Source organism: Rhinatrema bivittatum, chromosome 4 (assembly GCF_901001135.1).
Source record: "Rhinatrema bivittatum chromosome 4, aRhiBiv1.1, whole genome shotgun sequence".
NCBI classification, from domain to species: domain Eukaryota; kingdom Metazoa; phylum Chordata; class Amphibia; order Gymnophiona; family Rhinatrematidae; genus Rhinatrema; species Rhinatrema bivittatum.
This window is the reverse complement of record NC_042618.1, coordinates 280835487-280851523: the sequence shown is the minus strand read 5'-3', so window position 1 is coordinate 280851523 and position 16037 is coordinate 280835487. Positions and strand designations below refer to the sequence as shown.

Here is a 16037-nt window from a genome sequence, read left to right as displayed (position 1 = left end):
TGCTATTGTTGGTAGAAACCATGAATCAATTGGCTGAGTCCATCCGCCCGGAGTGCAAATCAATGAAGATAGGTTTGCAACAAGGAACCTTGGAAGAATAGATCATAAATTGCATGATTTTAATCTTGCAATTGACAAATTTAGAATGGAGTTAAAAAATTACAAAGTTCAAACGCGATGAGAAGGATTACAGTACTGGCAGCATCGAGCCAATTCTAACCAGCCAAAAAAAGTCGCGTTTGCTGGCTCTTCTGATGATTCATCGGGTTCTGAAGAAGATTTACCCCAAGGTGTAAATACCAGTTATAACAACACATGAAGGGGGGATTTTAGACCGACATATCGCGCTCAGAATAGGCGTTTTTTGAGATACACACGACAACCAATGGGACCGGATTTGGACCAGAGGCTGTTCACCAGGTTGCAGACCTGGAATGTAACGTCAAATCTTTCAAATGTTCAGCTCTCTCAGGAACAGATTAATCTTTTGCATAAAGGATCATCATTTATCCCTTTTATTGTAGATGTGCACTATATAAATTTTTTCGTAAATTACAATTAAAATTATACTTTGCCCACAACGTTCCCACCATTGATGTTTCCATTGTACATCCTAAATCCAATTGGATACCTGCATGCACCATCGATCCTTATATAAAAACATATATCCATTGTTTTAATGGATTTGAAAGAGATCAAAGCATTGCAGATAAGGCCCAGATTGAATTTGTCTAAAGTTGAATTTCAGGCATTCCTTACATTAAAGCATGAGGAAAATATCATCAAAAAGGCCGATAAGGGTGGTTCTGTAGTGATTCAAAATAAAATTGTTTATATTTCTAAAGTTTTGTCGCATATCCAGGATCCTGTAAATTATGAAATTCCTTTTTTTTTTAATTTTTTATTTATGCATTATTGAAAAACAAATACAACTATTTGTTTACAAGATACAGATGTACTTATTATGAACTAAAACATAAGGCAAAGTTAATAGGAAAAATAATATACATCTGATATTTAAAGAAATGTCAGAAGGATAATTATAACGAAATTTAAAGCGGAACAAGGAAAACAAAGAGCTATATATCTCCTCTAAATAACTGAAAAAAGAGTGTCATCTAGATTTCTCTACTTGCATCAAGCCCTATTGCTGCAGGTTCTAAGGGATGGGAATCAAGAAAAACTCTAAGTTGTGATATTTCGAAAAATACATACTTTTGATTATTATATTTCGCACCTACATGGAAATTTAAGCAGCATTTTTCCTCCCTTGGATTCTACCTCTGCTCTCATATCAAGAATTTTTCTTCTTCTATTTTTGTCATTCTACTAAAATCAGGATAAATTCGTATTTTATCACCGTGGAACATAGCTAAACGATATAGAGCCTCAATACTGTCTCTCTGTCAGAAGCAAAAGTAAATGTTGCATGTAAAATTATGAAATTCTTAATGAAGATCCCACAGAATTTCTGCAAAAGAAAATAAAAATTTTAGTGGATGACATGTTTGCACTAGGGTGTTTAACCATGAGAGAAGTTCATTTTGTGTGTGTTGAACATCCGATGGCCCCTACGATATACATGGTCCCTAAAGTTCATAAAGATCTTGCAGATCCCCCTGGACGTCCCATTGTCACTACAATTGGATCTCTCCTTGAGCCATTGTCAACATTTGTAGATTTTTTTTCTACAGCTTTTGGTTTCTGAATCTCGATCGTATTGTAAAGATACTAAACATATGTTAGCTAAATTAGATTCTTTTGATAACGTCACGGATGTGATTTTTGTCACTATGGACATCCAGGCTCTCTACACCAGCATTCCACAACAAGAGGCATTGGAAATAATTCAGTCCACATTAGACAAGCGCATTCGTCCTCATAGGGTTCCTACTTAACTCCTTATGGCTCTCACAGAAAAGGCATTGTGCCAGAATGTTTTCATTTTTCAAAATATCTGGTTCAAACAAATTCATAGAACTGTGATGGGGACCAGCATGGCCCCCAGCTTAGCAAATTTATATGTCACGTTGTTCGAAGAGCAACATCTTTACAATACTGTGGAATTTCAATCTGTATCAGAATGGACCAGATATATTGATATTTTCTTTTTGTGGCATGGAGATGAGGAAGCCTTGCAGAACTTCCATCGATGGATTAACACGCTAGATAATAACCTCCAATTTACAATGTCATACCATACGTCTCAGATTGATTTTTTGGATATACACATATAAAAAGATGGAGGAAAAATTGCCACAAGCTTATTTAGGAAATCCTGTGAAAAAAATACTCTTCTCCATTACACCAGCTTCCATCTTCATCATTTACGCAAGAATTTACCTATTGAGCAATTCTTGCAGCTGAGACGATTATGTAGCAAGAAAGAAGATTTTTTCTTTCAGGCCTAAGTTCTAGTGAGTAGGTTGCTACAGTGGGAGTATCCTATCCGATATATTAAGAAAGCCTTAAAACGAGCTTCTAATGCGGAATGTCATTGGCTTCTGCTAGACAAGTCATATGATGACAGCAAGTCTCCCTTAGTCTGCACAATACTGTTTTCAGATAGAGCTGCTTTGATTTCATCTCTCATTACACGTCTTTGGTTCATTTTGAGACCACATTTGGAGGTCTTTGAAGAACGTCCCCTCATCACTTATAGCCGGGGGCACAACATTGGTGATGTCCTAGTACATTCTTTCCTCAAAGAACCAATCATCAATGATTCAAATCTTCCCTGGGGGCCCTGGCCCTGTCAACATTGCCCAGTATGTGATCAAGCAATTACGGGGGAGATTTGGGTAAATGCTAAAGGACATGATCATCAAGCTTTTCAACATACAGATTGTTCTTCCACACATGTAATATATCTGATTGAATGTCCGTGTAAATTGTACTATGTGGGCAGGACTAGGATGGTGCGTATCAGACTCATCGAGCACAGATGTATTTTCACCGAAAAACTTACAGCTCCGATGGTCACACATTGTAAAGAATTTCAGCATAAGTTTGACTAGCTTCATTGGAGAATTCTGGAGAAGATACAGATACACCCGCGAGGGGGAGACTTAAATAAGATTTTAAATTTCAAAGAGAAGCAATGGATCTTTAAATTGGGAACTGTGACACCTGAAGGTTTAAATGCCTCTGTCAAATGGTATTCCCTCATTTAGGAGGGGAGGGGTCTAGTGACATCATTAAGCTGGTATTTAAGTCAGTTCCGGGGATTCCCGGAAATCAAAATGATTTGGAACAAAATGCTGGGTCACCATCTTTAGAAACATCTTGTGAGTACCCTGGTAGTGCTGATGATATAGGAATAAATAATTGGTCAGTGTAACATGTATATTGTGCTTGAATATCTACTTACAAGTTTCGTTTAACGTAGGAACATTACCCCTTGAAAAAGGACTAGCAAAAAGCACCAGCAGTCTGAAACACGGACCCGTGTTGGGTTACCAGTCCTAGTCGGGAGATGAAGGACCGTCATGAATTTGTTGAAAGACTGAGATTATTAAGTTAAGTACTTTTCGCCTTTTGATAGCATATAAAATCTTCAAAAAAAAGAATTTTGTGGGACTTTCCATTTGAATGACCTATGATTAAGCATAAGGCAGAGTTTAAAAAGCGCAATGATGCCTAATATGTTGGTCATGTGATAGCATTGTGGAGTGAGTGTCTAAATTTATTTATTATATATAGATGAATGTTGGCATAATCACCCTAGTATTACATTATAACATTTATGGAAACATACAAACCTATGAAAGCGATTTGTTTCCAAGAGCGAAAATTTAACTCCTTCATCCACTTCTCAATTAAGACTCTGGCAGAAATAAACTTAGAAGAATTCTTCCTGGGAAGCAGCCGTACCTATTGAACAACATACCAGGAGAAATAAAACAGTCAATTTACGTAATGCCCATTTGTTTGACAGTCATCTCATTATTTCAGTGTGCTTTCCAGTGAAGACCTATATTGAATGACTTCCAGATCATAAAGACTTACATTTCCAACCAGAGTAGACAAACTAGCAACCTAGATATGAAAGATTACCCTGACTTAAGAGCAAATTAAAACAAAACAAAAAAAAAACAGGACTACAGTAAGTAAATGCAGTCAATATGAAAAAAAAACAAAAAACCCCAGAGTGCCTGATTTAGTCGGCCAAATTTTTCCTGGCTAAATTAATCTGATTTTTAGACTAATCCAGTCAGTTAGTATTTTGGCTGAAAATCTTTCTAAATCGCAGACTAGAATTAGGGCACTCAGTGTGTGCCAAAAACCTTAGATGCCTTGCACTGAAAATCGGTATTACGTCAGTCCTCTCTCACAAATAAAGTGTGTTGGCCAGAAGCCATTCACCCTTTGCTCACGCTCCTAATCAAAATAATTATAGCAAGGATGAGGGGGTCCCCCAGTTTTTGAATCCTACACATCATCCTGATTAAAATCAATGTAGCAAGGCCCAAGAACATTCACCCCACTCACCAAACCCTCCTCCCATTCAACAGACGCTGTCAAAGCTTCCACTGAAAAGCCAAGGTGTGGTAAGCCTGTATTCGCAGCTCAGCTGAGGAAGGTTTCAGGCAGTTTTTTGCAGCTACTGGTGGATAGAGGGACCTTGGCCCTGCTAAATTGAATTTGATTGGGAAGGTTGGATCTCTTGCTCACTACATTTTTTACATGACACGGTGTTGCAACCATCGCTGCCCGACAGCTTCACTCTGCCTACCTTTCTTTTTCTGCGACTTCTCCTGCTCCTTGTGGACGACCGGCTGCCGCAGCGTCTGCCTGCTGCCCTTTCCGGCGTCCCCAGACCACCTTGGGCACTGCCTCCTGCCATGCTCCTCAGGTACCTTACGGCGCGTGCGCTGCGCGGCCCTCATTCTTATTTCCTCTATGGCGCGAACCTCAGGGGCGTCCCCCTGTGATGACGTCACGCTGCCCGGATATTTAAGCCTGTTTATTGCTAGCCTCTCAGTTAGCAAGGGATTCCTACAGATGGGATTCGCTCTCCGTACCCTGCTACTCTGCCTCCAACCTTTATTTGGACTCTGCTGTTAACTGGGTACCCGCTCCTCAGGGGCCTCTCTGCTTCTTTCAGGTTGCTATCAGAACAGATACTCGCTCCTCGAGGGCCTGTGTTCCCTGACTCACTGCCTGTGTCCATCTCCTCTTCTACTTGGAAGAATTCGCTACCGACACCATCTGTGAGTACTACTACCATCTACTCAGAGCTGTTTCCCTGGAACCAGGTACTCGCTCCTCGAGGGCCTGCCACCGTTCCAGCACCAGTGCCATCTTCTACAGACAACTGCTACGTGAGTCTCTGTGCTCAGGGATCTGGTACTCGCTCAAGGGCCAGCTCTCTATCTCGGGGCTTCTCCATACTGGGGACTCTGTGAATGTCTCTGTGTACTCATTTTCTCAGTTCTTCCTACAGCACTGATACCGGAGAAGCCACTGTTCCAGCGCCCTGAGGAACACTAGGCCAGCCAGGCACCATCTTCTATTCACTACCGCCATCTCTGGTGGCTTCACAAACTGTCTAAGTTCTATGTAAAGCCTGTTGCTGAATTTGCTGTTTCACTGTAAACCAATTAGATGTTCCAAACGATTATCGTTATATAAAAAACCACAAATAAATAAATAATAAAAAGATATAATCTGTGTTTAGGTGTCCAGAGCTGAGCCTGACCTGTGGCCCCTCATAGGACTTCCCCCATGGGCGTGGTCAGCTGCCACAGTGTCCAAGGGTCCACACAAACCCTACAAAACATAACACACGGATGGGTGAGAAGATCTGGCCACCCCTTTTTTTTTTTTTTTTTTTTTTTTTTATATAGGAAGGGCTGGCCGAACATATTTACAGCTGCTACTGCAGTGGCAAATTTGTCCTGCCAAATTAGCCTAGCACTGAAAATCAGTGCTAACTACCTAGCTAACTACCTTCTGGACTACCCAGGATTTTGAGCAGCTAAATTAAAGTTCCTACTGAAATTTAGGGAGCTAAAGTTAGCCGTTCAGCCCAGCCAGTTTTTAAAGGCTTTGATTTAGCAATTTAAGACCTTACTTAGCCACCTAGATCACTTTGAAAACAGATTCCAGAAAGACTAAAATGTTATAGTGGTGTTCGTGTAAGGCATCTTGCTCTTCTATATAGTTCTTGGTATGTATCCTTAATCCCACTTCTTGTTCTCTGAAGGGCTCTGTGGCCCACAGCTAATACCCTAGCCCGGGATCTTAGAGAACTTTGGCAGAAGTCCTGACAGCATTTTGTTGCAGCCATAGAGAAATTCAAGAAAACACCAAATTGGGAGACCAGGCACTTAGCACTCAAAATCTTTGCAATAGACCCCCTCTATGAAGTTCTCCCCATGATTCATCGAGCCCTTTCTGGTTCATTGCCAAGTGGGACTGGTCAGCTACGAACTTCAACTGGCTCCTACTTTAAAAATTCACAATGTCTTCCATGTCTCCTTGCTATGCAATGCAGATTCCAAATCGAACACTGAATATAGGGTCCAGTCCATCTTGAACTCTAGGCGCATCAGGGGAAGACTTCATTATCTCATCTCAGAGAAAGGGTTTGGCCCCAAGGAAAATATCTGGGAGCCTACTTTCAATGTCTAAACCCCTTGTCTCACTGCAGAATTCCATCACCTATTTCCCCATAAGCTGAAATCTAAGGGCTTGGGGAGGGGCTTAGAAGAGAGGATACTGTAATATTTTACAAGGCCCCCGGGACCAGCCACGCTCACTCCAGGATGCAGATGCTCCTCACTCTGCCATTGCTCATGGCTCTGCTCCTAGGTGTGCACTGCCCTAAGTAGGCCTCGTGGCTGGAAACAGTGTAGCAGTGCCTGGAGATGAAGTCAGCATGGCGGAGTATTTAAACTATCACCAATGCTGCCAGCTGGTGTCTCAGCAACAGGTCCTCCTGCCATGCCTTGCTTGCAGTTTGTTTTGCTTTTGTTCTTGCCTGTCACTGCCTGCCCTGCTCCTCATCTTGGCCTTGTCTCCAAGCCTGCTCCTTGACTCACTTTTTCTGCCCTGCTCTTCACCTGGTCTCCTGCTTCCAGTCCTTGTCTCTTTCTCTCGGACTACCTCTTGGATCCCAACCTCTGCTTTGGATACTGCCCTGAAAAGTTGGGGAAACTTCCAAGCTTAGGGCTAGTTGGGGAGGTTGCCCTAGGTCATAGTTCTTCTTCGCCTCAGTTACTATTCCCTGTCCACGTTGTATCTACCACAACGGAGGAAACCATGGAGGCCTTCCTTGATTCTGGAGCCATGGCCAAATTTACTGAAGAAGCTCTTTCATGCTGAAAGAGCATGGTGCCTGCTTCTTATCCTCTGACAACCAAGGGATCTGGGAATCACCCCAGTTATTGGCCATTTTTCCAACTTACTCTCAAACAAGAATGATCCTTTAAAAAGCAATTTTGTAAGATTAGACTTTGAAATTGTATCTGCTGACCAATTCCTCAGCCACCTCTCTAGATGAAGTGTAGACCAGGTCTCAGCCCACATCTGCTAAAAAGGAGGTTGCTGGTTCTATCACTGCCCTGGAATTCAAACCAGATTCATTGACTTCCTGAGACAGAAGCAAGCAAGTGCAAGCCATCAGGGAGCATCAAGAGCCTATCTGAAAAATCATTCTCATTGCCTTAAAGGCCTGCTTAAGGATAGCCTCAATTCTCCTATCCTGCACATTCTTCAATGCCACTTCCTCTTATACAGGGATAGTCATCTGCTTGATGGCGGCACATACCAGCGCATCCAGTTTCAGAAAGTGCAACTGCTCTCTCACCTCTGGATCCAGAGAATAGAGCACTTCCAAGGCTCATCCCCCTTTAAAATTTGCTTCCGGAGTGCCCCATTAAAGATCAATTCTTGAAGAGCATCCATATTGGGGAAGAAACATGAGGTTTTATGCAAAGAAATTAAAATGGGATTTTTCTTTGGCTCAGACATAGTCAGCAACCGGCACCCCCAGCATCTTTAATATCTGGGAGATCAGAGCCAGTAACTCATCTCTATGAAAAATTTACAATATTGTTCTATATGGCTCCAACCCTGAGGGAATTTCCCCATCTTCCAGGAAGTAAGGATCGCCTTCATCATCCATGCCATCTGGATCCCTATCAGGGTGACATGCATCAGGTCCAAGAACATGCCATACTGGGTCAGTCCAGGGGTCCATCAAGCCCAGCATCCCATCTCCAACAGTGGCTAATCTAGGCCATAGGAACCTGGCAAGTACCCAAATATCCCATGTTACTGTTGCTAGTAATAGCAGTGGCTATTTTCTAAGTCAACTTAATTAAAAGCAGGTAATGGACTTCTCCTCCAAGAACTTATCCAATCCTTTTTTAAACACAGCTATAGTAACTGCACTAACCACATCCCCTGGCAACAAATTCTAGAGTTTAATTGTGTGTTGAGTGAAAAATAACTTTCTCAGTTTAGTTTTAAATGTGCCACATGCTAACTTCATGGAGTGCCCCCTAGTCCTTCTATTATCTGAAAGAGTAAATAACAGATTCGAATTTACCCGTTCTAGACATAAGAAAATTATTCCTTACCTGCTAATTTTCGTTCCTGTAATACCATGGATCATTCCAGACGGTGGGTTATGTTCCATGTCCAGCAGATGGAGTCAGAACACAAAATTCCCAGGGGAGGACCCATATAACCACGCCTCCCCTGTAACAGCTCTCAGTAACTAGACTAACAAAGCCCAAAAGAGAGAGACTAAAAACAGAGGGATAAAGTAATCAAAGAAGGAATTGAAATAACCACGGTCCAAATAAACAGCAACTAAATTCTGAACAGTGAACTTGCGAACAGCAGTGCGTGAATAAAAAAGACGCGCAGTATTCGAAATACAGAGTAAAAGATTGTTAAGACAGGTAGGCAGGGATGTCCCACAAGCAAACCCCCAAACCAAGGGAGGGTGTCTGGAATGATCCATGGTATTACAGGAACGAAAATTAGCAGGTAAGGAATAATTTTCTTTTCCCTGTACATACCAGGATCATTCCAGACGGTGGGATGTACCAAAGCTTTCCCATCATGGGTGGGCTGCAGACAGCCCTGCTTGTATTACCTTGTCTCCAAGCTGACCGCCCGAAGGAGCACCGACGTCCAGGCGATAATGTCTCGCAAAAGTATGGATCGACTTCCAGGAGGCTGCCCTACAAATCTCCTGAGTGGAGACGGAGGAGCTCTCCGCCCAAGATGTCGCCTGGGCTCGAAGAGAATGAGCCTTGACAACCAGCGGAGGGGACTAACCTACGCCAAGGTACGCCGCTATGATCGCTCCCTTCAACCACCGCGCTATAGATTGTTTGGAGGCCATGCAACCCTTCCGGGGTCCAGATCAGAGGATAAAAAGATGATCGGAGAGCCGAAAATCATTAGTCACCTCCAGATAGCGTATCAGAGACCGCCGTACATCCAGTCTATGCAGGTCTCCAGACTCAGAAGAGGCAAAAGATGGTAATTCCACCGATTGGTTGAGGTGGAAAGCCGAAACCACTTTAGGGAGAAAAGAATGAACCGTCCTCAGCGAAAACCCTTCAGGCGTGAAACGAAGGTATGGCTCACGGCAGGATAGGGCCTGCAGCTCGGAAATACGTCTTGCTGAACTGATTGCCACGAGAAAAATGGTCTTGAGAGTGACGTCCTTGATGGTAACCGAGCTTAGAGGTTCGAACGGCGAACCACAGAGGACTCGGAGCACCAGATTCAGATTCCACGACGGACAAAGTGGGCGAATCGGAGGCTTCAAGTGTTTCACTCCTTTAAGGAAACGGGAGACGTCCAGATGTGAGGACAGAAACTCCTTATTTCCACTGCGAAGAAAAGCCCCCAAGGCCGCCACCTGAACCCGAAGAGATTTGTAAGCAAGACCCAAATCCAAACCTGCCTGCAAGAAGGAAAGGACTTGTGGCACCGAGGTCTGCATGGGAAGAATGTCATTCACTCCACACCAATCCTCAAAGACCTTCCAGACTCGAACATAGGTAACAGAGGTGGACATCTTACGTGCTTTCAGTAGCGGTGAAATAACCGGCTCCGGATAACCACGCCTCCTCAACTGACGCCTCTCAAAAGCCAGGCCGCAAGCCAGAAGCGATCTGCCTCCTTGAAAAATATTGGTCCCTGGCATAGAAGACGTGGCAGCTGACAGACGAAAGGGACCCTCCCCCGTCAAATTGCGCAGATCTGCGAACCACGGTCGTCGGAGCCACTCTGGCGCCTCAAGGATCACCGGCCCTTGGTGCGCCTCTATCCTGCGAATGACCTTGCCCACGAGGGGCCACGGTGGGAAAACATATAGGAGACAGTGGCGCGGCCAGGGCAGGACCAGCGCGTCCACGCACTCGGTGCCGCGCTCCCGCCTGTGGCTGAAGAAGCGGGCGGCCTTTGCATTTCTGGCGGTTGCCATTAGGTCTACGTTCGGTGTCCCCCATCGCCTGCTGCAAGAGCTCCCACTCTCTGGGATCCAAGTTTTGTCGGCTGAGAAAGTCCGCCTGTACGTTGCCCACTCCCGCTATATGCGGGGCCGCTAGTCGTTGGAGGTGAAGCTCTGCCCATTCCATCAATTTGTCGGTTTCCAGAGAGATCAACCGACTTCTCGTGCCTCCCTGGCGATTGATGTACGCCACTGTAGTTGCATTGTCCAATAGCACCCTGACTGCTTGATGGCGTACTATGGGGAAGAAACCCTGTAACGCCAGACAGACCGCCCTGGTCTCCAAGCGGTTGATAGGCCACTTCGACTGTTCCTCCGTCCATCGACCCTGGATTGAGCTGTCCCGACAGACCGCTCCCCAGCCTGTGAGGCTGGCGTCCGTGGTGATAATCACCCAATCCGGGTCCTCCAGCAACACCCCCTGAGCTAGGTGCCGCGGTTCCAGCCACCAGTGGAGACTGATGAAGGTAATTCTCGGAATCGGAAGGATTGCCTGGAAATCTCTCGACACCGGCTGCCACCGGGAGAGTAGGGATCTCTGCAGAGGCCTCAGATGCGCAAATGCCCAAGGAACCAGATCGATTGTCGAGGCCACGGTCCCCAGTACCTGCAGGTAGTCCCAGGCAGTGGGCGTCTCGAGCGCCATAAATCCTTGAATCTGCTGATGCAGAGAATGAGCTCTGCCCGGATGCAGAAAAACCCTGGCATTCTTGGTGTCGAAGTGAGCTCCCAGAAAATCCAATGACTGGGACGGGACCAGGCTGCTCTTGGTGAAGTTGACAATCCATCCCAGAGATTGGAGAAGTTGTACCACTCTGTCGACTGCGAGGATACACTGCGCTCGTGACTTTGCACGGATGAGCCAATCGTCTAGGTAAGAATGCACAAGGATGCCTTCCTTGCGCAAGGTTGCCGCCACTACCACCATGATCTTCGTGAAAACCCGTGGAGCTGTGGCCAGGCCAAAGGGAAGAGCACGAAATTGGAAGTGTTGACCCAAAATTTTGAAGCGTAGGTAATGCTGATGAGCTTGACAAATTGGTATGTGGAGATACGCCTCCGTGAGATCCAAAGCAGCCAAGAATTCTCCCGGATGAACTGCCGCTAACACTGAACGGAGTGTCTCCATGCGGAAACGAGGGACTCTGAGGGACCAGTTGACCTGCTTGAGGTCCAGGATAAGACAAAAAGTACCTTCCTTCTTGGGAACCACAAAGTAGATTGAATAATGCCCCCGGCCCAGTTCGGCGGCTGGCACCGGCACTATGGCCCCCAATTGAAGGAGACGATAGAGGGTCTGCCGCATGGCTCCCTGTTTGATTAAGGACCCGCAAGGGGAAAACAGGAACCGGTCCTGAGGAGCGCAAACAAAATCCAAAGCGTAACCGCGTCTTAGAATATCCAGAACCCATTGATCCGACGTGATTTGGACCCACTCTTCGTAGAAGAGAGCAAGGCGACCCCCCAGTCGAAGGACCACCTCGCGGGTCCGTCTGGCATCATTGGGTAGATTTAGCGGATGTACCAGCACTCTACGCTTCCTTACCCTGGCGGTGCCCACGAAAGGGCCGGTTCCAGGAGTGCGAACGAGAAGGAGCCCGAGGTGGCTGTTGCCTCTGAGGACACGCTCTCCGCTGGTTACGATAATGGTTTCTGGAGTAATTATATGATCTTGACGAACGGGGTCGATCTTCGGGCAACTTGTGTACCGCGTTCTCATTAAGGGACTTGATCTGATCCAAGTCTTCACCAAAAAGATACCTACCCTTAAAAGGAAGGGACCCCAAACGTGTCTTGGAAGAGGCATCAGCCGACCAATTGTGAAGCCAAAGGAGCCAACGCACTGAGACCGCCGCCACCATGGTTCGGGCTAGGACCCTTAAAAGATCATATAAAGCATCCACTCCATAGGCAACCACAGCTTCCAGTCTGTCCGCCTGGTGAGCCTCAGCGTCTGGTAAGGACTGGGAGGTGAGAAGCTGCTGCACCCACCAAAGACCCGCTCGCTGTGCGAGGGAACTGCAGATAGCCGCCCGCATCCCTAAGGCCGAGACCTCAAAGATACGCTTGAGGTAAACCTCCAGCTTCCGATCCTGCATATCCTTCAACGCCGTCCCTCCAGTGACAGGAATAGTGGTATGCTTTGTGACCGCTGATACTGCAGAATCTACGGCGGGAACTTTGAGAATTTCCAAAAAATCGGCCGGCAGAGGATACAATTTTTCCATGGCTCTACCGACCCTAAGGTTGGCCTCCGGGGAATCCCATTCCCGAGTGATCAACTGCAAGATCTTGTGATGAGTGGGAAAAGACTTGGCTAGAGGCCGCAGTCCTGCTAGGAGGGGGTCCCCCTTCTTGAGAGCCGGGTCAGGCCCCACCGGTTCCGGAGGGGGATCAATATCCATTTCCTGGAGGATGTAGGGAATGAGGTCATCTAACTCCGCTGCTTGGAAGATGCGGAGAACCCTAGGGTAGTCACCCTCCACCTGGGCCGCCAAGGTGGGGTCGTCCACGTCAGGGTCCTGGGATTGTCCTTCCCCCGAAGTCTGTATTATCGATGGTGTCCCGGTAGGGCCACTAGATGTCCCCGCTCCCCCGCCTACTAAAGGGGGGCGAGCCTGAGGGAGGGTCCCACCCAGGAGGGGGGTAGGACATGGTATCTTGGGGGGAGAGGGTCCCCAGGTCCTGAAGGTCGTGTCTCTGCTCTGAAGAAAAGCCCTGTGCATCAGGACTATGAATTCGGGGGAAAAGGCCTGGCATCCTGAGGGGTCACCCACCGGGGGATCCCCCCTCTGCCTACCAGGCTTAGACTCGGAGTAAGGGTCCAAAACGGGCCTAGAAGTGGGGAATGGATTATCCGTGTCCTCCTCAGAAAGCGCGGCATCAGAATCTTGCAACAAAATGGCCGCCGTTCCCGCGTTGAGAGGGAACGGGGCCTGGCGCTTCCTTCCCATGCGGTCTGCAGCTCGAACGTCCTTGTTAGTAGCTGGCGCATATTCCCCCTCGGGGAAACAGCCTGAGCACAGACCCTCTTCAGAAAATAATCCAGCCCTGTCGGAGCCCTCACAAGGCACCGCAGACTGCATCGCCGCAGGGAGAGGGGGGGGGGGGGGGGGAGAATCTACAGATGGCTCACGCCTTAAATGAGCACCGACCCGGCAACCGACGCTTGCCGCCGTCCCCCACCGACCTGAAGAAGAACTGACGGGGAATTACCCTCCCGACAGCAGGCGGCCCCGGGGAATGGTGCTTCGCGGGGCCACAGGTCGGGACGTCGGTCGCTCCCCAAAAGGGAGGGGGGAAAACCTGGGTCAGGAGGCGCTACCGACTTTCACCTCAGAGAACCGAACAGAGTCCAAAAAATTACAGTCTTCTGCTGAAAAAGAAGATGAAACAAGAATACACTTACCCCAACTGAGCCCTCAGTGAGGAAAATGAGAAAAGAAAGAAAGAAAACAGGCAACAGCCTGTCAGCAATCATCAGGCTAGAGAGCGATGAGTCAGCACCAGCGGAGAGCTCCCCCCCTGCTGTAAGAGGAGCCTTAGCAAAGTGACCTAAACTGTAAATTTAAAACTTCCTTTTTTTTTTTTTTTTTTTTTAAACTTGATCCCCCTGAGGAGGTAGCCCTAAGCTAACAAGCTGGGGACCACAAGTCCCCTGCTCACATCTGCTGGAGTCAGAACATTACTGGGAGCTGTTACAGGGGAGGCGTGGTTATATGGGTCCTCCCCTGGGAATTTTGTGTTCTGACTCCATCTGCTGGACATGGAACATAACCCACAGTCTGGAATGATCCTTGTATGTACAGGGAACTCATGATTTTAAACACCTCTATCATATCTCCCCTCAAAACTGAAAAGTCCTAACCTCTTTGGTCTATCCTCATAAGGCAGCTGTTCCATCCCCTTTATCATTTTAGTCGCCCTTCTCTGTACCTTCTCCATTGCAACTATATCTTTTTTGAGATGCGGCGACCAGAATTGTACACAATATTCAAGTTGCGGTCTCACCATGGAGCGATACAGAGGCATTATGACATTTTCCATTTTATTCACCATTTCCTAATAATTCCCAACATTGTTTGCTTTTTTTTTTTGACTGCTACAGCACACTGAAAAGACAATATCAATGTGTTATCCACTATGACACCTAGTTCTCTTTCTTGGGTGGTACTGCTAATATGGAACCTAACATTGAGTAACTTTTGCATGGGTTATTTTTCCCTATATGCATCACCTTGCACTTATCCACATTAAATTTCATCTGCCTGGATATAGGAAGAACCCAGAGGTGTAGACAAAAGAGACTCTTAGAAGATTGCACAGTTTGTCACTGTTAAAACAAAAAACAAATAGGGCGCGAAAGCCCCCCCCCCACCCGAGAAACTTCAGTCCACTGACATCTGAATGACAAAATGTCGCTGCAGAGGAGTTGCCCAGGTTTGGCTAGTAAGCATTATGGGCCGAAGAAATCAAAGCAATGCTTGGAAGAATAAGCAGCAAATCACAGCAGTGCCTGGGACAGAAACAGCGTGCCAAAGAATCAGACCTAGCTGACTGTGCAGGACAGCATCAGGGGTTTCAGGGGATGAAGGGCAATCACTAAAACAGACCTGTAGCCCAAAAACTCCCAAGCAGGGAGATGAGATAGGCCTGAAGCTCACCCAAGAGCACCTGTCAAGAACAGCTTAATCTATCCTGGCACAGGATAGCACAGGGGAGCAGGAAGGCCTAGAGAAATAAGAGTTAAAGGCAGTCTTGGCCAAAGCATGGCAAAAATATATGGAAAAATGTGGTGTATCTTGCCCTGCAAATATACAGAAAATATACCATTAATGCCTTAGCTTGTCCTCCCCCCCCCCCTCCCTGACAATCCAACCGGAAGTCTGAAGGAGCGAAGAACCCAAGGAGGCAGACGCTTGGACTGCCAGGGCAAGCACAAGCCACCAGGATGTCTATGAACCCCAAGTGAACTCCTTGCTGAATCCAGCAGGGAGTTACCCACAGAGAGAGCGAATGCCCCAGGGAGAAATCCCGAAAACTCCACTAGGAGACGGGGAGTCACATGCACAAATCCCGGTAGAACAAGATTTCGTTACCAGGCCAGAAACCTGAAGGGCACCAGGGCAGGCCCAGGGTGATCTTGGAACAGACTGCCAAGCACCTGGCTGAGGTACACTACCCCAGCCATGAGTGCATATACTTCGCACCCAAGGAAGCACATAGTCCAGCAGGAAGAGCGTTACACTCGACCGGTTAATGGGGCTGGCGAGAAACCAAGAGCAAACGCCAGCCAGACCAGGGCCATCCTTCTCTGGGAACGGAGAAATGAGGGACACCCCTCAAAGGGATGCACACTTGGCGTCCAGAGGAGAACCCAAAAGAGCTGCTCTTGAACTCAAGTGAATCTCCCCTTCAGAGGGGAGAGGGAAACAGGATCAGGGCCTCCTGATCCCGAAAGACTTTCAACTCCCCAGAGAAGAGTTGAGACACAACCATTGATTGCTGAGGTGCCGAAGCCACCAACCCACCACCGGCAGTGGCAGTGTGCCTC

General features: G+C 46.9%; 1 protein-coding gene across 4 annotated transcripts in view; it reads right to left on the bottom strand.

Annotated features, from left to right (window-relative positions):
- Positions 1 to 16037, bottom strand: part of CMAS (cytidine monophosphate N-acetylneuraminic acid synthetase) — a 312311-nt gene that overhangs the window by 115276 nt on the left and 180998 nt on the right. For 3 of the 4 annotated variants that reach the window (XM_029600159.1, XM_029600157.1, XM_029600156.1), the window contains one exon: positions 3762 to 3873. In XM_029600159.1, coding sequence (XP_029456019.1) covers positions 3762 to 3873 — 112 coding nt within the window. Of the gene's footprint in view, positions 1 to 939; positions 1472 to 3761; positions 3874 to 16037 lie in introns of those variants that run through there. The other variant, XM_029600158.1, reaches the window with a different exon arrangement.